The sequence below is a fragment of the Lissotriton vulgaris genome, chromosome 4_1, assembly GCF_964263255.1.
Source record: "Lissotriton vulgaris chromosome 4_1, aLisVul1.2, whole genome shotgun sequence".
Taxonomy (NCBI): domain Eukaryota; kingdom Metazoa; phylum Chordata; class Amphibia; order Caudata; family Salamandridae; genus Lissotriton; species Lissotriton vulgaris.
In genome coordinates, this window is record NC_141691.1 from 339479249 (window position 1) to 339501876 (window position 22628).

The following is a 22628-nucleotide window of genomic DNA, read 5'->3' on the forward strand; positions in this document are numbered from 1 at the left end:
CTCAAACCTCACTTCAAGAGGTCGGATATCACCATGCTCCTGGCTACGGATGAGGGGATGGAGGAAGAGAGTGATCCTCTTCCTGATCTCCTGGCAGCCAAGGAGCAGGATGGGTCGGTGGATGGAGTGGTTCTCTCGCCCACCCTGACCCCAGAGCAGCAGGGAGAGTGTCGCCAGGTGTTGGGACAGTTTGCATCCCTGTTTTCCCTGACCCCAGGAGTCACCAATTGGTGCGTCCATGATGTGGACACTGGAGATAGTCCCACGGTGAAACAGAAGTTTTACAGGGTGGCTGACAAGGTCAGGGCCAGCATCAAGGAAGAGGTTGCCAAGATGTTGACGCTAGGGGTGATTGAGCCATCCAGCAGCCCGTGGGCTAGCCCGGTGGTCTTAGTACCAAAGGCTGCTGCGCCCGGTGCCACCCCAGAACTCAGGTTTTGTGTGGACTACCGCGGGCTCAATGCGGTCACCAAGACTGACGCCTACCCCATCCCCCGAGCTGATGAGCTGGTGGACCGGTTGGGGGCTGCCAAGGATCTCAGTACATTTGATTTGACTTCTGGGTACTGGCAGATTGCCTTAACTGAAGGGGCAAACGAGAGATCGGCGTTTTCAACACCCGAGGGGCACTTCCAGTTCAGAGTCATGCCCTTTGGTTTGAAGAACGCCCCTGCCACCTTCCAGCGGTTGGTCAACCGGGTACTGGCCAGGCTGGAGCAATTCAGCGCCGCCTATCTGGATGACATTGCTGTGTTCAGCTCCCTTTGGGAGGAACACCTGCAACACCTCTGGGAAGTGTTGAAAGCTCTGCAGAGTGCAGGCCTCACTTTCAAAGCCAGTAAGTGCCAGGTAGGGCAGGGATCTGTGGTGTACCTGGGACATCAGGTAGGGAGCGGCCAGGTGGCACCCCTACAGGCAAAGATTGATACCATTCTGGATTGGGAGCCCCCCAAGACCCAGACAGAGGTGAGAGCCTTCTTGGGACTCACCGGGTATTACCGAAGGTTTGTCAAAGGGTATGGCACCATTGTGGCCCCCTTGACAGGGCTGACTTCCAACAAACAGCCCAAAAAGGTGATCTGGACTGATGCCTGTCAGACAGCATTTGAAACCCTGAAAGCTGCCATGTGCACCGCACCCGTGCTCAGAGCCCCTGATTTCTCCAAGGAATTTGTGGTACAGACAGACGCTTCAGAGCATGGAGTGGGAGCAGTGCTCTCCCAGCTGAATGAGGAGGGTTGGGACCAACCTGTGGTCTTCATCAGTAGGAGGCTACTCCCCCGGGAACAGAAGTGGAGCGCAATTGAAAGGGAAGCTTTTGCTGTGGTCTGGGCACTGAAGAAGCTAAGGCCCTATCTATTTGGGACTCACTTCCGAGTTCAGACAGACCACAGGCCCCTCAGATGGTTGATGCAGATGAGGGGGGAGAACCCGAAACTGTTGAGGTGGTCGATCTCCCTACGGGGGATGGACTTTACGGTGGAACACCGCCCTGGCACAGAACACGCCAATGCTGACGGTCTGTCCAGATTTTTCCGCCTTAGCGATGGGAACTCCCAAGGGGTTGGGTAGTTCCCCTCACTTTCAGCTGGAGGGGACGCATGTTAGACCTGGCATCCTTGGCGTGGTTTCCCCTGACTTTCTGATCTCTACCTCCTATGTTGTTGATTCATGCTGGATAATGTTTTGCTGGTTTAGATGCTTTGGGCACTTTGCCACTGCTGATCAGTGCCAACGTGCAAGTGCTCCTAGTAGGGCCTGTACAGATGTAAGGGACATGCTGCAGTAGTGGATTACTGCCAGATTCGTTTTCACTGTAGCAAGGCTACCTTGCCCATAGGACAGAATGGTGGGGGGGCTGGGGGCCCATGGGGACCTGCCTATCTTCCCCCAGGAACAAGATAGAGAATCCAAACTTGGTTTCTCCGGACTCAGAAATTCATAATACAACTTTTAGCCTGGGTGGTTTTTGAATGTGGTGTCTGAAAATAGCACTTTTAAAAAGTGACTATTTTTCTGTCCAGTCTGCTTGTGGGCCTGCCTGGGTGTGCTTGTTCGAGGGAGCGTGACAGGATCTGGGAAAACTCCAGCGATGGGATGATAGCTGGCTGCCCCTTAAGGTTAGGGGGAGGAGTGGTGCTGGGCTGTACCCTGCCTCTTGAGTTACCGGCTCCCCTGTCGGCTGGATGACGGATGTCCCTGCCTCCCTGCTTCAAAGGGAAAGATTCCCCAGGACTGAGAGACTCCCACCACCAGAGCCTGGACAAGGGCGACCCGTGCTTAAATCACAAAACCTCAAAGGCATCAAAGACAATTTTCTGTATAAAGGAAAGACCCGTGTACTTTAGAATCAGACTACTTCTGACTGAAGAGGAGACGCCCTGCTGCAGAGGACTCCGTAAGAAGACCCCAGGAACAGTGCTGCCATTGCTGTGTTTCTGGAAGCTGACCTGCTGTCTTGTCTTGTCCTGCCTAAGAGGGACCGTTGGGACTGTGCTGTGTGCTTTGTCCTCCTCCTGCCAAGAAGAACTCTCCAAGGGCTAGAAGAAGAGCTAGCCTCCTGACCCCAGAGTCCAGGGACAAAGAAACTCTGCTGTGGTCATCGCCTTTCCCCCCCCTTCTTGCTGTGTGCAGGGGAATGACTTGTTGGTGACTTGAATTGACGAGGGAGAGAGGGTGCTGCGGGAGCTCGTGGGCTCGCATCCTCCCTCCCCAAGCTCGAACTTCAGACAGCATCGCCAGAGCTCAGGAGGCCTCCTGCCTGCCACTAAATAGGAGCGCCGTGGGCCCCTGACTCTGCCCGAGAAAACCCGGCATCCCCCGGTGCCCCCAACATCGAGATCTGCAAGGCGCCGGGAGCCGCGAAGAGAAGGGGAGGCTCACCCAGATCGCCGCGCTGAGATTGGCTGGCGGCCCGCCGCGTCACTGGAAAGCCGCAAAGGGATTGGCTGGCGGCCCGCCGCGTCACCGGAAAGCTGCGAAGGGATTGGCTGGCGGCCAGCCGCGTCATCGGCAAGCCGCGCAGGGATTGGCTGGCAGCTCCTACCTCACCCCGAGAAGGAGCGTGGATTGCCCCAGCGAGCGAGGAGGAATACCGGTCCCCCGAGACCCGGGAGCCGAGCAGCCTGCAGCTTTCCCCCCCCAGGTAACGCTCGAGTGTGGGACAAGTGCGAGCGCGTCCACCTGGGGGAGAGGGAGGCCCAGCGTGTGTGCCTCGCTCGCGTCAGCCGGCGAGGGAATCCCCTATTGCCAAGCCCCTCCCCGCACCCTCGTACTGGCACCAGAGTGTCCCCATAAAGAGAGGGGCAGTCCCTTTTAACCACAGACTGCTCGGGGTGCATTCTGAGGTGCCCAATCTTTCGCAACAGACTCGTTTTTACGTTTAAGAACACTTTCCATAAGAAGAGTACTTTTGTTTCAACAAGCCTATTTTTATGATGGTTTATGTCCGTTTTAAGTCTGCCTAACAGTATATAAAAATACTATTTTTATATCAAACCTGTGTGATGTCCCTTTGTGGTATTCATTGTCATTACTGAAGGTGTTGGAGCAAATACTTTACACATTGCCCGGGAGATAAGCCTGTCTGCTCTGCCAAGCTACCAAGGGGGTGAGCAGGGATTATCTTTTGACATACATCCACCTTGCCTTGACTATAGGAGAGGGTCCCTAGTTGGTCAGATGCCGTGGCCCTACCAAGTATGGACCCCCAATTCTAACACCTCCCATCTCACAGCACAGACTTGATTTTAAAATGCTAACACAATACATCCTAATGCTAGCTAGTAAGATTTCTGCAAAGGAATACTGCACCAAAATATTTAGAGCTGCATTCCATACGTGGCCAAACACAATTTTGTGTTGTGCCACAACACATAGGTAAATCAAGCAGTGTCCGGTGTGAGTTTTGAACTCGAGGCACACCTTAGTACAATTGTTTTCATGTGAATTACTGCATAAAGTAATATTGCAAAAAAGGGTGTAACTTTAATGACAATTGCACTTATGGAAATATGAAATCTAATTTTACCGATTGGTTGCATGTTTGCATTTGGCGCTAATATTCCATGTAAAGTCAGGTCCCAACACTTTGCATGAGTTAAGTTGATACGCCTTTAGTGGATGCAGCTTTGAGTGTCCTGGACTACTTTGTCATGAATGTCACTTTATGCGATGCAATGCGGTTTATTGTTTTCACTTTTGCCAAATACCCTTTTGCGCATAAAAACTGAGCTCCAGTATTGTGTGTGTCGACGTAGTGTTGCTTTGCATGAGGGCCAGTGCAGTATGATATTAAGCCTGGGCCTGAATCTCTTAGTTATTAGTATGTAAGCCCATCTTAAACACGCGAGAAAACCACCACCTACCACAATATAAGGATTGCATGAATTACTCACAGTATATGTCGTCCAGGTCTGTGATTTGCTGTCTTTGCTTTGCACTTCATAGTCTTTGACATGCCAGTCGGAATCGTTCCATTGCACATGTATTCTGTCGCTGGGGAGCTTTGTTACAGTGATGTGTGGAGGCCCAGGACGCACTGAAACACAATGCCAACCGTGAGACCTCGATAAAGCGTCATCATTTCATCACCTTCCTTTACATGCTATCAGTTAGCTTCTGATACATAAAAGGTTATGGAGGGGGTTCCCTCACTCAACAAGGCCACATTTACCTACACTCTAACATTATTGTATGTATGGACATGGCATTTCTGTAGCACAAACCCATCCAAAAAGCAGCGCAGCTCTATACATGGTCAAAGCATAAAGTAACAACACATCATCAGTAGGGTAATACCTGGATGCTGGATTGTGGACAGTTAATGCAATGTGATGTAGTGTTCTTAAAAAACGTGAGTCGTCAACCCTTTCCTAAACTAGAGCTGTTGTGGGAGCAGTCCTGATGGATGCAGGGATGATGTTCTAGAGCCAGGGTACTTAATTGGAACGGGTCTGTTTCTTTTGTTTTCTTTTTACACTTAGTCTGCAGTCTGTGGGTGAGCTGAGAAGAACCAGAGATCGTGAGCATTTCCCCAAGGTAAAGATGTGGGGTTGATGGCATAAAAAAGACTCTTTAAACACAGGAAACAGAGTTCTTGGGGGCATATTTACAAGCCCCTTACACCACATTTGCGCTGCAGTTGCGTCACTTTTGTGACGCAGCAGCGGCGCAAAGCCAGTGCCATGCTGCTGGGTATTTACAACGTGACGCATCTAGGGAGATGCGTCACGTTGTAAAGCCCTGCGCCGCATGTGGGCGTTCCGGCACGAGGGATGAGGGGGGGGGGGCTTTCTGGCGCAGGAACGCCTCGCAAAAGTGGCTGAGTGAAATCTACAAGATTTCACTCAGTCACTTTTACGGCCATGCTGCCTCAAAATCATGTGCCTGCTTGAAGCAGGCGTAAGGATTGACACAACATTTTAGGCATAGGGGCACTCCGAGCCTTGCTGGAGCTGCGTTAGTGCTCGCGATGTGACTCCAGCAATGCGCCGCCTTTCAGCCAGAGGATGCGACACGCATCTGCCCATCCGTGTGCCATGGTAAGCCGCATTGTAAATGCGGCGTCGCAACTCTTCTGGTGCATCCCTACTGATTAGCAGAGATGCACCAGAAGTTGTAAATCTTCCCCAAGGGGCAGATTTACTAGCCCCTTTGTGCCGCCGTTGCATCACTTTTGTGACACAGCAGCGGCGCAAAGCCAGCGCCATGCTGCGGGGTATTTACAACGTGACGCATCTAGGGAGATGCGTCACATTGTAAAGCCCTGCGCCACATGTCGGTGTTCCGGCGCAGGAACGCCTCGCAAAAGTGGCTGAGTGAAATCTACAAGATTTCACTCAGTCACTTTTACGGCCATGCTGCGTCAAAACCATGTGCCTGCTTGAAGCAGGCGTAAGAATTGACGCAGCATGTTAGGCATAGGTGCACCCCAAGCCTTACTGGAGCTGCGTCGTACTTGTGACGCGACTCCAGCAATGAGCCACCTTTCAGCTGGGGGATGCGACACGCATCAGCCCATCTGTGCGCCGCATTGTAAATGCGGCGCATCAGTGGTGGCGCACAGGGCAGGTGCGTCGCAACCCTTCTGTTGCATCCCTGCTGATTAGCAGAGATGCGCCAGAAGTTGTAAATCTGCCCCTCGATTTTAAGTTTCACCTGTGCTTGTGAAATCTTTTATATTTAATATATCTTAAAAGTGGGCTCTTATCAGTTTGACATTTTTTGGTGGCTAATTTCTCCATGCTGCACACATTTATGATACTTTTACTGAAGCCATACACACTGTTTAAGCCCCAATTAGTGTCAAGATGAGATCTCTTCCCACAGAAAAGGCAGACAGCGTATACCAGTATGCTGGAATGCTTGCTTTGTATTACTTAGTTGTGTAAAGCAGATGCTTTAGCCCTAGAGCATTTGTGCCATTTCCTATACATGCCTCAGTACCCTTCTTTGCACTTTGTAGGCATTATCAGATAGATTTTTTTCAATTCGATCTATTTGCCCATTATGATCAAATTTTAAATGTAATAAACATTGCTCATTAAAAATTCAGTTAATATACAAGAGCTATGCTTTGTTTTACTACTAAGCAGGCAGCCACAAGCACAGTTAACTTGCAGACAAGAGGGTCATGATTTGAATGGTGCAGCAGGTACATTAACACCGGGCCCAAAAGTTGTCAGAACTTCTCTAAACACATAATAATGCTATATTTGACTACTAAACAGACAGCCACAATTTCAGTTACCTTGTAGTTGAAAGGGGCTTGATTTAAATGGTGCAGCAGGTGCAGTTGCACTGGGGCCAAAAGCTCTAGGGACCCCACTCAAACCAGATTATTGGTACATGTTACAACTAAACAAAACAGTCACAAATGCAGTTGCCTTGCATACAACAGGGTCATGATTTCAATGGTGCAGCAGGTGCAGTGACAACATGACCAACATCTCTAGGCACTCCACGAAACACCTAACATTGCTATATTTGACTACTAAACAGGAGGTCATTAGTGCAGTTAGAGTGAAAGGACAAAAGGCGACCTCAAACAAATTATGTGAGGGTTAAATAGAAGGGAAAGAAAGGTGGAAACACAACACAAAAATTAAGATGTTTAAGAACCCTCACTCACCAGCCTGGTGGTGACATGCTTCATCACTGGGTTCCCACTGGAAGGACCTAATGTCCTTCCAGTGTGCTACAATGCCTGTTTACAGCGGAGCTGGTTCTTGTGTGTGTTGAGGTGGTGAAAAAAACAATTTGTGCTAAGTGAGTGCAAAGAGGTGTAAAATATAAAAAGTGCAAAGTCGTGACTGTCAACTATTTTATTAATAGACCAACCAGCACTGATTAAAAACAAAGAATGAGTGGACTCATAGGGTTAGTCTCATCTATTAAAGACCCCTAGTCCTCAGTGGATTCTAAACGAATTTGGTCGACATGTTTCTGCTTTAGGAGCCCGAGTCGCACAGCTTTCTTCAGGACCAGTTAGTGTGATCCTCCGGTGGTATGCACGCCCTAAGGTGCACCCTGCCGTGAGGATATTAGTGTTAAAAAGAAAAAATAAATTTTCAGTTATACTCACGGCCAAAAGCCGTTCAGACCCGCTCAGCAATTTGCTGGAGCCAAATACAAGAGGAAGACGATATTCACTCTACATGGGCTGGTGCGGCAGGGGGTTATTTTCACGTCGCATATTTTGAAGCGGACGACTCCCCGCAGACTACCTAGTCTGTCACCACTGCGGCTCGACAGAACAGTTTAGAATCCACTGAGTACTAGGGGTCTTTAATAGATGAGACTAACCCTATGAGTCCACTCATTATTTGTTTTTAATCAGTGCTGGTTGGACTATTAATAAAATAGTTGACAGTCACGACTTTGCACTTTTTATATTTTACACCTCTTTGCACTCACTTAGCACAATTTGTTTTTTTCACCACCTCAACACACACAAGAACCAGCTCCGCTGTAAACAGGCGTTGTAGCACACTGGAAGGACATTAGGTCCTTCCAGTGGGAACCCAGTGATGAAGGATGTCACCACCAGGCTGGTGAGTGAGGATTCTTAAACATCTTATTATTTGTGTAGTGTTTCCACCTTTCTTTCCCTTCTATTTAACCCTCACACGATTTGTTTGAGGTCGCCTTTTGACTTTTCACTCTTCTGTTGTTTATGAATATTATTATTAGGGGTAAGAGAGTGAATAGTTATACCCTTACTCTCTTGTTGATTGTTTGTCATTAGTGCAGTTACCCTGCAGACCACAGGGTCATGATTTGAATGGTACAGCAGGTGCAGTGGCACTGGACCTAAAGGTTCTCGTCTCAACACTCAATATTGCTATATTTTACTACCATACACTCAGACACAATTCCACATATCTTTCAGTTAAAAGGAGTTTGATTTGAATAGTGCAGCAGGAGCAGTGTCACCGGGGCCAAAGGTTGTCAGAACTCCTTTAAACACCAAATATTTCTATATGGAACTACTAAATAGGCAGTCACAAGGGCAGTTAGCTTGCAGGTGCTAGAGTCATGATTTCAATAGTGCAGCAGGTGCAGTGACACTGAGGCCCAAAGCTCTACGAATCCCCCTAAACACCAAATATTGCTATATTTTACTACTAAACAGGCAGTCAGTCACAAATGCAGTTATCGTGCAGGCATTAGGGGCATGATTTGAATGGTGTAGTTGATGCAGTGGCACCGAGTCCAAAAGTTGTCAGAACTCTTCTAAACACATAATATTGCTATTACATCAATTAATTCTATTATTCGTCTCTTTCATTTTTCAAAATGTTGCTATTACATACCCACACTATACCTCTAGTAACAGCACAATACATAGCCTTTCTTTGTACATAAACAGGTCATAAGACTTTAACAGACTTTCTGTAACTTATATTGCCAAACTACTAAGCAAGCTACAACTTACAACAAAAAGCTGCTTATTATTAATAACATAGGCGAAACCTACTGCATTTACCATTGCTTGCTCAATATTGTTAACGTTGCTAACATTGAGTCATAATTCCAAATAGCCTTAAAATAATGAATGAATAAAATAATAAGGAAAAATAGTTCAGTACTCTGAATATATTTTCAATGTTTTTGATGAGAGTCTGCATAAGTAAACAACCAACAGGAATCTTTCAGACGTCTATTACAAAGGGATCGAATCCTCAAAGAACAAATGGAATTATTTAAAGGGTCTTAAAAAACAGATGCCAATCCTGTCAACCTTATGTTTTCTCTGCCTAATTTAGAGGCAGTAGAACCACAATGTTCAAAACTTTAGAGAGTCACCTGGCTTCACAAGTGGACATTCATGTTGCAGTGGCCATCAATCTCAGTAAGGTAAGTGAACCACAAAAATTGTCAATCAATGGCACTACGTATACAGAAGACTAAGGGTCAGTGGGTGAGTACATCCAAGCAGGTTCCATTTGCCATTTGAGTTCATTGCTGTACTGGTGAATATATACTGTTTTTTATTCGCCTGTCTGCCACTGTGTGAGCATATACGAGCAACAAGCACTTTTTTGAAGCAGTAAATGAGCCACACTTACAAAGTGTGCGGTTCTCATTCCATTCTTTTATTGATGCATACTTAATTTAACATATACATTTATTGTGTTTCCATTTTTGTTGGTCTACTTCATGGAACCTATGTGCAGTCTACCTGTGTTCATTGTCCATGGCTCCAGGTGGTTTCAGAAAAGGGTAGCCCCTTTTGCATATAGATATGTATTCTCTTTCACAATGCTACCTGATCTTGCACAGAACGTTGAAATGGAGTCCCTCACAACAAGTCTGGTGAACTATTTGTGAACTGAATAATGTACCTGTGATCAATGATGCTGCTTACCCAGTTATCTGGAATTAAATGTCAAATGAAAGAACCAAACGGCGGACTTGCCAGCCTGAAACTTACACTTAGTTATGAAGATTCAGAAGTCCTGTGCACAAACCCTCCTGCACGTGCCGTTGTTCAGTGCCACTGTGAACCAGATCCTTGATCAGTAAAGCATATGGAGGTGCACCAGGTAAAGAAGTCTCTTTAGACGTATTTTTTCAAAATCTTAATTATTCCATCGTCTTTTTTTTATTTACACACACTGTCCAGCCAACGTGTTTCGGCCCTACTGGTTATCGGACGAAACACGTTGGCTGGACAGTGTGTGCAAATAAAGAAAAGACTATGTAAATATGCTTTGCTTATCTGGAATTAAAGCCTACCAAATTTCCCAAAAATTCTTCAGTTGTCCCCCACTAGATCTTCACACCTTTGATGTGGGGAAACTGGAGCTGAAGATTAGGGATAGGATTTGTCAGTAGCATAAGCACCCTGTTTCAGCCCCTACCTCTGAAGAGCCAGTTGCCATTGTTTGTAGGAGCAGGAGGGCCAGTTGCCATTTTTTGTAGGAGCTTGAGGACCAATCAGTCTCCTTTAACCAAACCTCACTAGTAAGTGACTGGAGAAACAAGCTTTCCGTCCTCTTCATGCTATTTAATTGATCTTCAAGTCGAGTTCCAAAAAGTTATTTCCAGTCATTGGGAGAAGCATTAGGAGGGAACTCTGTGTTGTGTCCGTCCTCCACAATCTCATCTGAATGCTATTCCTAGCTCCAACTGCTGCCTCAGCCTCTACGGTAGTCATGCACAAGCTGTCAAAAGATAGATTTGATAAGAACCTCACTTGGTCTTCCATTTCATCATCTTAGCTGTGCAGTACAGAACGTGTTGCATTTGTCCTGCTAGAGCGTGAAAGACCTTTGAGAAAGACTGGCCACAGAACTAGCATATGTGCTAGTGCACACTGGTGTGCTTACTGAGAAGCTGAAAGCCTAACATGCCCTACCAAAGAATCCATTTTAACAATAGTTGGGAAGCCTTAAAAAAATCCCTGAAATGAATGGCTCTTCATTAGGTGCCTAGAAGTAAACATTCAAGCTACTTCTTATAGTTCCCTTGCTAGCTGCTTGCAGACCGTTCCATGCCAAGGAAGAGAACCAGGCTCCTTGAGTGGGTAATGCCACAGAAAATGGGTACTCTCCTCTTGTTCCGGTTCAGGGAAAGAAAGGCAGGTTGCCTCTGAGATGCTGCAGGACCTCCATGATATCTGCTCCCTGAACAAAACATCCCCTTACATCTTCATCCTGTGGTTCATCATCCTGGACTTCACACCTAGGCAATTTAGGCAGAGGAGGAAAGTCCTGCATGGCAGCAGCCACAGTCTGATAAATAATCTCTTGCAACGCAGGCAGGAAAGGAGGAGTTTGAGTTTCCAACCTGTCTCAGATAGTTAGAATTTTCTGTCGACCCATGGGAATTCCCAACATAATACCTCTTTTTTGAGACACAAATAAACTGAGCTTCAGATTAGGCCTAGCTGGTGCAACGGGGGACTATGGAAAGAGAGAGAGGAGATGATGATGACGATGAGGGAGGCTTTATCATTTCATTTGCCACACGTCAACCAAACCTTGTGCAAACAGGCCAAAGGCAACTTTTTAACAGCAACCCTATCGAAAAGTTAATTGCCAGTTCATTTCCTGATGTCTTGAGTTCTCATTCCCTCCGGCTGGCAACCCCTGAATGTGATCTAAACCTGGCAATGAACTTTAGAATAGTGTTGTTGTTAAAAAGATGACTGGTCTAATTTTCAAAATTGATTCTGTTGTTTGTGTTTTTTGTCACAAGAAATTAATTTGTTAATTGTGTTTACGCTATTGTGTTATTTTTGCGGAATGCGTTAATGTAAGCAAGAGGTGTAATCTTGATCTGTCCTAAAATGATTACCTGAATCATTTCAAAATTAGTTTACTGAATTCACAAAATAAATTAAGTAGATCAATTCATTCAGAAGTTTGGTCTTAGGTTGCTAATGGCAAGCAGCATAAAAATTGCCAGCTAGATAATCTTTTGTATTATGAAGGCTAGTAAAGTGAGCAAATATGTGTGCTTCCTACTTCATTAAATCATCTGTAGAAGACAGAAAAGTGCAGCCTAAGTTAAATATGTAGCCAGGAAAGCCTGCTCCAACAATATGCGTTAGCTTATTAAAGGTACCATAATTTCAATACAACGTTTATTTTAATGTTTAAAACGTGCCCCACCTCTGGTTAACAATGTATCACCCTATCAAAAAAGAACAAATCTAAGTGTACAAAAAGGTGAGTACTTACAAATAGTAATTGGATCCAGAGACGAGTAGAATCTTCCCAATTTCAACGACCTGTCTGTGACCAAAGTATGAATCCTCTTCCCACTGTAAAATGTGTCAGAGAATTTACATCCATGCACTATCCCTTCTTTAAGAATATATTCCTTGCATTCACGAACTTCGTTCTCCTTCACATTCCTGGGAAAGTAAAATTCAAACATGCATTTAAACGGCCTAGAAGGTAAGGTCATATTTTCATTGGCTAACTGTGAGCAAATGAGCCATTTGCTTCAATGAGTAGTGTTTGGTCCATTAGTGCATAATAATTGCTGGTGGTTTTTGAGCACCGATACTTTTTCATCATCTGACTTTGACCCAGTGCAAGAGAGAGAAAGGCAGAAAAGAGAGAAGGTATTAGGAAGAGTAGGACATAAAACCGTGACAAAGGGAGAAGGGATGAAAAAGAACCTGCAGAGACAGTACGATTAGTGAGGTGGAAGAAAGAGGCGTGAGGTGAAATTAAAAAAAGGTACCCTTAGTATTTAGCAACCCTGGCAATCAGAAGTCCCAGTGGCAGGCTCCTAAGAAAAACTTTGGGTGCTGTATTTTTAAAATGTTTACTATTAAAGCTCTGATGTCACTCATTGATCAATCAGGGAGACTGAAGACTGTATGCTCTAAGCCCTTCAGGCTCTCTCTGAAATGAAATGCATGAAACCCCCCTACAGCCCTTCATACCATTTGCCACAAATCATCCTCAGTCCTTTAAGTTCGAAAGAGTGGATCCCACAGGCCAAGGGCTCAGGGCACTGAAGTACTGTTTGTAGTCACAGAGAGAATAAGGCATGCGGACAAAGAACACTAGCAGGCATGGAGCATGCGCCTAATTCCAATAAATGTATTTTTATGAGGCCTCGAAACAAAAAGTAGATGAGCAAACCATGCCCAGATGTGAAAAAAAGCTCCTGTGCAGTGGCATTAATCAAGATGATGGCCCCTATGAAGAATGTGTGAGGGATGCCTAGTTTTCTTTACATTATGTGCCTCACACAAGGTCTTTGAGTCAGAATATTAAACAATCTGAATCCCAGCTGAAAAGCAGACCCAGCATGTTATAATTTAAGGGAGAGTTATATGAAAAGTCCCTCACTCCCCCGGTCTGCCTGGCCTAGCTGCCTGGGATCCCCCCCCCAAACCCAAGGCTGAGATCAAGAGCCTTGGTATTTGGTTGGAGCAAGATCTTTCCTTCAGGACCCAGGCTACCAAACTGGCTGGTGTCTGTTTCGGCCTTCTCCGATCGGTGCGCAAAGTGCTGCCTCTGCTTCCATTTCTATCTCGGAAGCTTTTGATCCAGGGCCTGATTATATCTAGATTAGATTTCAGTAATGCAATCTATCTGGGTGCCCCTGAGACCACTCTGAACAAATTACAGCAAGTTCAGAATGCGGCAGCACGAATGCTCCACAACATCCCTATGTCACGATCGGCCAAACCCGCATTGAGGGCGCTGCATTGGTTGCCAGTGCGAGAAAGGGTGAAATTTACATCTCTCTGCCTTGCACATAAAATCTTGCAAGGCAAAGGCCCTCCTGCCCTTCAAAAGCTGGTGACCCCATATAAGGCAAGTAGAACACTACGCCCAGACCAACAACACTTACTCATGATCCCCAGGGTCAAAAAGGCCCGCTCAGGAGGGAGAAAATTCTCCGTAAAGGTTGCAACCCTCTGGAACTCACTCCCCCTAGGTTTGCGCTCGGAGCCATGCCTCTTGCGTTTTCGTAAACAACTGAAAACTTTTCTCTTTTGTTAAACCGCTGTGCCTCTCTCTCTCTCTTAATCTGTTACTCTGTTTGGTGAAGCGCTGGGATGCTCTAGGGTAACCACGCGCTATACAAAACTGTTTTAATAATAATAATAATAGGCACACTTATATAAGGGGATGCTTAGATTAGAATTAAATCTCATAGGGGTCAACGCTCCTGCATAAAAGCAGTCTGGCCTGGAGCACCGACAGACAGAGCGGGGCTTCCTTCTCCGAGCAGTCAGCCGGGTGAGGTGAGGTTTTCCTCCCACATAAAGCTGGGAAAGAAGAGGTAGCTCTTACCTGCAGGCACGTACACTGCATGTCTGGTACGGTGGCAAGTGCCACAGATTTACCTAAACATTCTTATTCTATTTTTAGTTTACACAGTTTTCCATGCACTTGTGTTTTTTCCTGCAGTAGCTTGCATTATTTAGCATGTAGGTCCTGAAGAAAGCCGGGTCAGTTGACCAGTACGGCTGAAACATGTCGACTGCATTAGCCATAGCCATGAGATAGTCAATATTTCTCACACTATCAAGTTATTTTAGGCATGACACTTGGACAATCTTCAATAGACATATTTTTTGTCCAAGTAGCCATTTTTAACTTTTCACACACTTGAGCACTACATTTCACTAGAGTTCACATGGTTTGAACATCCACCTTGGTAAGAGCCTTTCAGGAGCACGAGGTCAGGTACCCAGCAGGGCAAGGTGGCTCAGGGCTGTGGTCCTAGATCTAGATCTCCTTGAGCTCCAGATGACGAATCTCCGCCAGTAAGGGTGGGCCGATGGACTCTTTATTCTAGCCAGGTGGTGGGCAAACTATTCGAATTGGGTCCCTACATTTCTGCAGCATTCAGCATTTGTCTGTTCCTTAAGAATTGACTGAGCAGCATGTTAACATTTAAGGGAGAGTTATAGGCACACTTATATAAGGGGATGCTTAGATTAGAATTAAATCTCATAGGGGTCAACGCTCCTGCATAAAAGCGCCTGGTCCAGAGGACAACGGACCAGAACCTATCTCCCAACTTTACCCCAGGAGTGAAACATTTGCCTTTGAATTCTCCTGTGAATATTGAAAAGAGTGTCAGTTTACAGTATCCATTTCCCTGTTTTCACTAGAGCCACACAATCAACATCCTGCAATCTCATCTGCTTCTAAGAAACATTATCATCTGTCCCCTTGTTTGATTTGCTTCATATATTCTCTCCTTTGTTAATTTTGTGTTAGATATTCCTGTTTTGGGAAATGTGTTGAAGGCAGGGCTTTTAAAGCTTTCACCTCGTTAAAAGAGACTCAGGTAAAAACACACTGAATGCTAGCGGCAAAGAAGTGAATATTTAATTAACAAAAAAACAGCCGCAAATCATATAGATCTGAATAAAGACAAAGATGGGCTTTGGTAACTGTCTCTGGGGCATATTAGGATGTAAATGACAGAAGTTGGATCTGACAAGATGATCCTCAGGAAAAAATAAAGTATTTCCATAGAGAAGAAAAAGCCAGAAAAATTTTAGATTCTTATAGTACAGGAATCACACCCAAACTTATAGAGAGGTTCACTACTCTCAGAGTACTTTCAGACATTTCATTTGTAAGCTATGCCTACAGAGGAATCCTTGGATGTAGCTGGCATAGGCTGTTGGCAATTGACTGAGATTAGTAGTTTAAAGAATATGAACAGCAGCCATGTTTGCATGCATTGTCTACAAATAGTAGAAATGTATTTATTTCTTTGGGAGATTTGTATAGCGCCGCCTGTTTACTTCTGGTAACTCCAGAGTGCTGATTACTTGAAATACAATAACTATAGTTTTGTGAGAATGGTCGGTGATATGAGAACCTTTTCTGATGTTAGCTCGCGACCTCTTTGCTGCAGAAATGAAAGTATAGTTCCATTCAATGGCCATTCTAATAAGCTGGGCTATCACAGAGCAAGACACTATACACCTTGCAGCCTCCGGGAGACCTTATTTGTTAGAAATGTGACTGCAGAATTTTTAGTTACAGCAATAACAATGAAGACTACAATATTGACAATGTATACATAGTTAAGTATAGTTTTACTATTTTTAACTCCACATCTTCGCACTATGACTTTAAATGTATTATGAAGGTGCATACATATTGTCATGGTACATAAAAGGGTAAAAGGATTATGGTTTGGAAAACAATTGCATATTGAACTTTTACAAAGGAAAATAATTAGAAAGACTCCGAACGGAAAAGGAAGAGAGGTTCAAATCTTGTGCCAGGAGCATTAAAAGTTAAATCACCAGTGCAGGCCCTATCAACAGATGTAACCTCTGGGTTGAGAAGACTGGCCAATCAACTAGTCAAGTTCCTAAACACTTTTAGAGAGAGAAATGTCAGACTAAGCCAGCTCTAGCGTTGTGAAGAAGGAGAGGTACCCTGAGGTGAAATAAAAAAGGAGGTTAGTAGATGAGCACTGGGAAAAGGGCAAGATAGAAAGAATTGTATTCATCCAGGTGGGAGGGGATAATAATCTTGACAACCGATGTTTGACTTTTGGGTCAAGAAGAAGAAAAAGAAAAATACAAAGGTCGCCCTTAAAACCAATTTGAGAAGCAAGAGAGACATCTGTATCAATACAAATTCTTGCTGAATTACAATCATAACCAGAATGTGGGATGAGGAAAAGCAGGGTAACCATGGTGATGGGTAAAAGCAAAGAAGTCCAGACATCAGGGTGACCACCACGAATCACAACCTTCATTTTATCAGGGTTCTTCTTAAAATCAATTGTGCAGCGGTAGGAGGCAAGATGGCTGCCGACAGGCTGTGGTGAGCAGTCGCTGCAAGACCTCTCTCTACTGCATCCCCCCCTGATGGTTCTTACCAGAAAAAGATGCGTGTTCCCCATCGATGGCATTTGAGCTCCTGATTCGGAAAAGCCTTCACTGCTACGAGACTTTGAAAAGGGGCATCACTAAAGGACTCGGTTCTAAGGTCCTGCATCTGAAAGTGGCAAGAGCCTTTGGAATTCTCGGAATTATCCGGGAGGCGAAATACCTTAGGAGAATGCCTCCACGACCACAGCGGTCGGAGAAGGATAAGGAGAAGGGGAAGTCTCTCCCGGACTCTGTAGCCGTTAAACAACCACCCGATATTGCAAGGAAAGAGGTCGTACCTGTGATCCTGAAAGCGGGTGCGATCCGGAAGATTGTCGCGCCGGCTCTAGCAATGAAGGGGAAAAAAGCAGAAGCCCGAAATAAAGCGTTTTACAAGGGGGGAGCAACCAGAGGACGGGACTCCCACAGTAATAGCACATTTGGACGTGGAGAAGCAGACGATAGGGGGGCTGGCACGAGGCAAGGATGTTGCGCTTCGGCAGCCCACCCTTACGGAATTTTTCACCCCAAAAATCGGGCAGAGGCTTGAGGAAAGTTTTGCCCGTGCTGAAGGCGTCCTCTAGGACGCTGTAGAGGAAGCCGCTTCTAACGCGGCTTTGGTGGTTGCTAGGCAACGCTCCCACACAGACTCGGCTTCAGGCTCGCACGGAGGTGGTGATGGCGGTGAGCTCGCTGGCAGTCTGTTGAGCGTAACCAGGATAACGGCGACTCCCGCAGCCCATGAGGCAGACAGGCACTCGGGTAAGACTACTCATACCGGAGGGGCAAACACCTTAGTTGACAGTGGGGTGAATGAGGGCCCAGGGTCCGGTACAACAGGGAGCGCAGACATGCTTGAGGCCCTAATACAGGTTGAGGCCAAATTGAAAGCAGGAAGTTCATGGGGCATTAAGGACAGCCTGGTTAATAAGAGGAGTTTGCTACTGAGCAATGTGGAGGGGCCTGAGGGAGCTGAAGGAGGCTCAGCAGAGGACTGCTTCTACTCTGTGAGTGAGGATGCGGATGTCTCAGATACAAGTGAGACTGGGACAGTGGAGGAGGACGATGGGTCACTCTTGGACTCCAGTTTATCAGGGAAAGAAAGTACACAGAAAAAGAGACGGTCTAAAGGAAGAAAGCAGACTTTGGGATCAGAGTCACCTACCAGGCTGGGAAGAAACTTCTCTGGGACTACTCGGCCACCTCCCAGACCTATGTGGAGAATAATGCGGCACAGCTTCAGGCCCCTTTGGATGTGATTACCAACACGCTGAAGCAGATTCAAGGGGAGGCCAGGGCCGAAAGCCGGAGGGCAAGACACGCAACGAAAAAATTACATAACACTCTGAAGAAGGTCAACAAACTGTATGAAGGTATGGCAAATAGGGTCGCTGAGGTTGAAGAGAGAACAGGGAGATTGGAGGACGATGTGGGAGCTTGGCAGGAGTTTAAAAACAACCAAGAAAAGGTGACCAACGACATGCCCTGGAAGATGGAGGAGTTTGAAAACCGCCAGCGGCGGAATAACATTCGCCTTTTGGGTGTGGAAGAAGGGACAGAGGCGCAGAACATTCTGCAATTTGTTGTAAAACTGCTTCGTGGTGCTTTTCCAGAATCAGACTGGCAGTGGGAGAGGGAGATACAACGGGCCCATAGGTTTCCCTTTACAATCAGGAAAGGACGGGGAGGAGGGGGCCAGACAGGTAAACCACCCCTCCCTAGAGCAATTTTGATATATGTTGGGAATTGTCTTCTTACAGAAGAGATTATGGAGAAGGCAAGACCAGATAGTAGACGGTCATTTGAGGGTGCCTCCTTTTTCGCCAGGCCGGACTTCTGCCATGTCACCGTAGAGAGGAGGTGGAGGCTGAGGCAGCTCATTAAGCCGTTTCAGTCAGTGGGCTCTGAGGCTTATCTCCTATTTCCAGCAAGGCTAAAGGTGGTTACAAGAGGGAATGTATCAATGTTCTGGTCGGAAGTCAAAGCTCAACAGTTTTTGGAGCAATTAAAGTCGCAGAAAGCAGATTAAAAAGGAGCCGCTTGCCTGAAGTGTCTAAGTATATAGTATAGGATGCCAATGTTCTGGGGGAGCACGGGGGACTACTAGGAATTGGGGGGGCAGAGAGGGAGGTTAGCGACTTCCACATACTGTAGCAACCACACATAGGTCTCTTTGACCTATTTGCCCGTAGAGGGGGGAGGGGGTGGGGTCAGGAAGGGGGAGGCAGGGAGAGACAGGGGGGTTTAGGGGGTCAAGGGGGGAAGAAATAGTGGAGAAGAATTGGGTTGCACTGGCTGGTGCAGCACAGAGGAGGACAGAGTAGCGCACAAGCAAAACAGCAAACACAGCAAACACAGTACGTGGTCATGAAAATACAATACATGCAATCAAGTGACGGTCTTAACTTGAGAAATAGTATGTGGGGTTGGTTACTATCATGTACGGAAGGGATCTCAGCCCATGGGGAAATGATTGAAATTTTTAAATGAGTTGTAGGATTGCTACCATAAATGTCTGTGGTTTAAATGATGTGAATAAAAGACTCAGGGAGGCGGCACTGCTGAGAATGTTGCGGTTGGATTTAGTATGCCTGCAAGAAACGCATATAGAGGCATCAAAAAGCTATCTTTTGGGACAACTGGGTTTGCTGTTCTTGCAAATTCTAAGCAAGGATCTAGGAATTGGGGAGTGGCTATCTTGGGTAGGACCGGGGACGTGGTTGTGATTAGGAAAAAGGAGGATGAGTGGGGGCGATGGGTGATTCTAGAATTAACTTTTAAAGGGGAGAAATTCACCCTCGCTACGGTCTATGGATCAACGGAGGATGATCCCGAGATTTTTCAATATCTGGACATGGAATTGGCGAATTGGGTAGAGCCAATAGTAATCTGTGGGGACTTTAATATACATGATCCTGAAAGTACTTTTTTACAGGTGGGAGGTGGTTATCCAGGTAGGAAAAAGGAGAACGTATAGAGCACTATCTGATCTGGCTATTCACAATTCTCGGATTGATCCTTGGATTAAGACTTATCCAAACAGAGATGGTAGTACATTTTACTCTGCCCCTCATAGAGTGATGGTTAGATTAGATTATTTTTTGATTTCTGGGTCCTTGCTGAAGGGGGCACAGATGGAAAAACATCCCCACGTGGTATCAGATCATAGCCCCTTAGTTTTAATTATTGTAATAGCTCAGGATCAAAGGAAGGTAAGACAATGGACCTTTGAGAGAGCTTTGCTCAAGGATGAGGGATATAGGGAGTACATGGAAGGTTGGATTAGGAGCTTTTTGGATATTAATAGAGGAACAGCTGCTCCAGGGGTGGTCTGGGATGCATTTAAGGCCGGTGTGCGGGGGGGAAACTATGAGTTAGGTACTCTCAGCACAGAAAAGGGAAAAAGGAAGAATAGAGGAGATAAACAAAAAACTGATGGAAGCTGAAGAGGAATTGGGGGTAGCCATCCGGCAGCGGTTGCCACTAGAAGCACATTTACTTAGAATTGTCTCTCTCAAGGCAGCAGCCACAGAGCATATATCTAAGAAGGCAGCGGAGAATTATTTAATTAGGAAGTAAGGGGCATACGAGTTTAGTGAGAAGGTGGGCCATCTGTTGGCGGTTCGAACTAGGCAGAGAATTGCAGCATCAGACATCTCGGAGAACGTAGATGGTCAAGGGGATAGCGTCGTAGGGGTAGAAGGAGTGAGGGAAGTTTTTAGGCAGTTCTATTTATCCCTATATCGGGAGGGCACGAGGGGAGGGCTCCGAGAGATTGAGGGGTACTTAAAGGGTGTCACACCGCCACTTATTGACGCAGAAAGTAAGAAGGAGCTGGAAGTACCTTTCCAGGTGGAGGAATTTTTAAGGGCATTAAGTACTCTTCCATCGGGTAAAGCCGCCGGTCCTGATCAACTGCCGGTGGAATTTTATAAAACATTTCAAGGAGTATTAGGGGAAGATATGTTTAATATGATGAGGCAAGCACAACTCGGGGAAGCAATTCCTGATTTATGGGGTGGTGCAGATATAGTTGTGATCCTTAAGAAAGAGAAACCGTCAAATCAGCCAGGCTCTTATAGACCAATTACCCTCATGAACGCTGATGTTAAAGTCTATTCAAAAATGTTGGCCAAGAGACTTGCAGGGATCATTGAGAGCTTAGTAATCTGCTCACAGCATGGCTTCATACCGGGCAAAGGGACTACACAACACACCAGGTAGGTGATCACAATGTTTGATGCGGCAGGTATTCTGGGAGACCCTATGGCGGCACTTTTTCTTGATGCTGAGAAGGCATTCGATAGGGTCTCCTGGGAATATCTCTGGTGTACCCTAAGGTGGAGTGGTATAGGGGAACGATTTATTAAAGCACTGCAGACTTTATATAAGAACCCGTCAGCTAGAATTAGGGTCAATAGAGGGTACTCAGCAGCAGTCAATATAGAAAGAGGAACTAGACAAGGCTGCCCATCATCCCCTCTTCTATTTGCGCTATATCTAGATCCCTTTCTGCGCAGATTGGAAGGTAACCAAGGAATCCCCAGACTGAGCCTGAATGGCTGTGAAGCAAAAACGCTGGCTTATGCAGACGACGTAGCTATTTTAACATCTAGCCCGGAGGCTGCCATTAGGGAGGTTGAGATGGAGGCTCAGAATTTTGGCCAGGTTTCTGGTTATAGTCTGAATAAATCTAAGACCCAGATAGTTTGTAATCAGCATGCTCAAGGGGGCATAGATCCAAGAGTCGTAGAGTCAGCAGTATACTTGGGAGTGGTAATATCGGCAGATGTTGAAGTTGTCGTGCAGAACAACATGACTCCCTTGATGGCTAGTGTAAAATCGGATCTGGAATGGTTGAATAACCTCCACCTTTCTCTAATGGAGTGCACGAACATAATTAAGATGCTTATACTGCCTAAATTTTTGTATCATTTTAGGGAAATCCCTCTCTTCTTTGAAGCAAAATGGTTCAATACACTGGAAGGTATTCTCAATAGATTTATTTGGGCACAGGGCAAAACTCGTAGGGCATATAGGTTCATGACATTACCGAGAGAAAGAGGTGGATAGTATCTGCAAGGGCTGATAGGGGGGGGGGGGCTTAGATCAAAGAATAACAGATTGCTCCTCTAGAATTTACGCTGCCCTCTTGGGGGAGGATGTGGAAAACTGTTTTTTAACATGTGTAGAGTATGGGTAGTACAAAAGGACCAGGTTTAAGACAGTCGAGGCGGGTATCAAGGTGTGGAGTGCTTTTATGAAAAAATTGGGCATAGGAAGATTTAACCGGTATACAAGGTTGCTCAAAAACAGATCTTTTCCAACTGAGGTATTTGGGGATATGACAATGGAAAGGTGGGCGGCGAAGGGGATTGCTCAGATTGGGGATGTTAGGAATTCGGAGGGATTTGTGTTATTTTCGGACTTGAGGGATAGGTACGGATTAGACAGGCATGACTTTTTTAAGTACCTACAGATAAGGAGTTATCTAGGGAGTAAGCACGGGGTGCAGGTGGGGTTTAACAGAATTGAGATCATAGAGAAAATAAGGTTAGGGGGGGGATCGCTTGATACGAAGTTTCTATGCTAGTCTCTTAGCCACAAAGCAGGATGATATGGATAAGTATAGTGATAAATGGGCAGGGAAACTGGAGGGCAAGATAGGGTGGTTTCAGGACTCGCTGGATTTAGGACGGAAAGTTCTATGTTCTGCGCCGTTGCAGTCGCAACACTACAAAACCCTCTACTCACTCTACTACACCCCGGCTAGGATAGCGAAATGGGGTGGGATTAC

At 45.9% G+C, this 22628-nt stretch overlaps 1 protein-coding gene across 3 annotated transcripts in view; it reads right to left on the reverse strand.

The window, feature by feature from the left end:
• Positions 1-22628, reverse strand: part of IL13RA1 (interleukin 13 receptor subunit alpha 1) — a 246991-nt gene that overhangs the window by 109721 nt on the left and 114642 nt on the right. For all 3 annotated transcript variants that reach the window (XR_015295297.1, XM_086918715.1, XM_086918716.1), the window contains exons 5-6: positions 12192-12367; positions 4398-4540 (exon numbers count right to left, since the gene is read on the reverse strand). Coding sequence is in view for 2 of the 3 variants with exons in the window: in XM_086918715.1 (XP_086774841.1) it covers positions 4398-4540; positions 12192-12367 (319 nt within the window). In the remaining variant the exon portion in view is untranslated. The remainder of the gene's footprint in view (positions 1-4397; positions 4541-12191; positions 12368-22628) is intronic.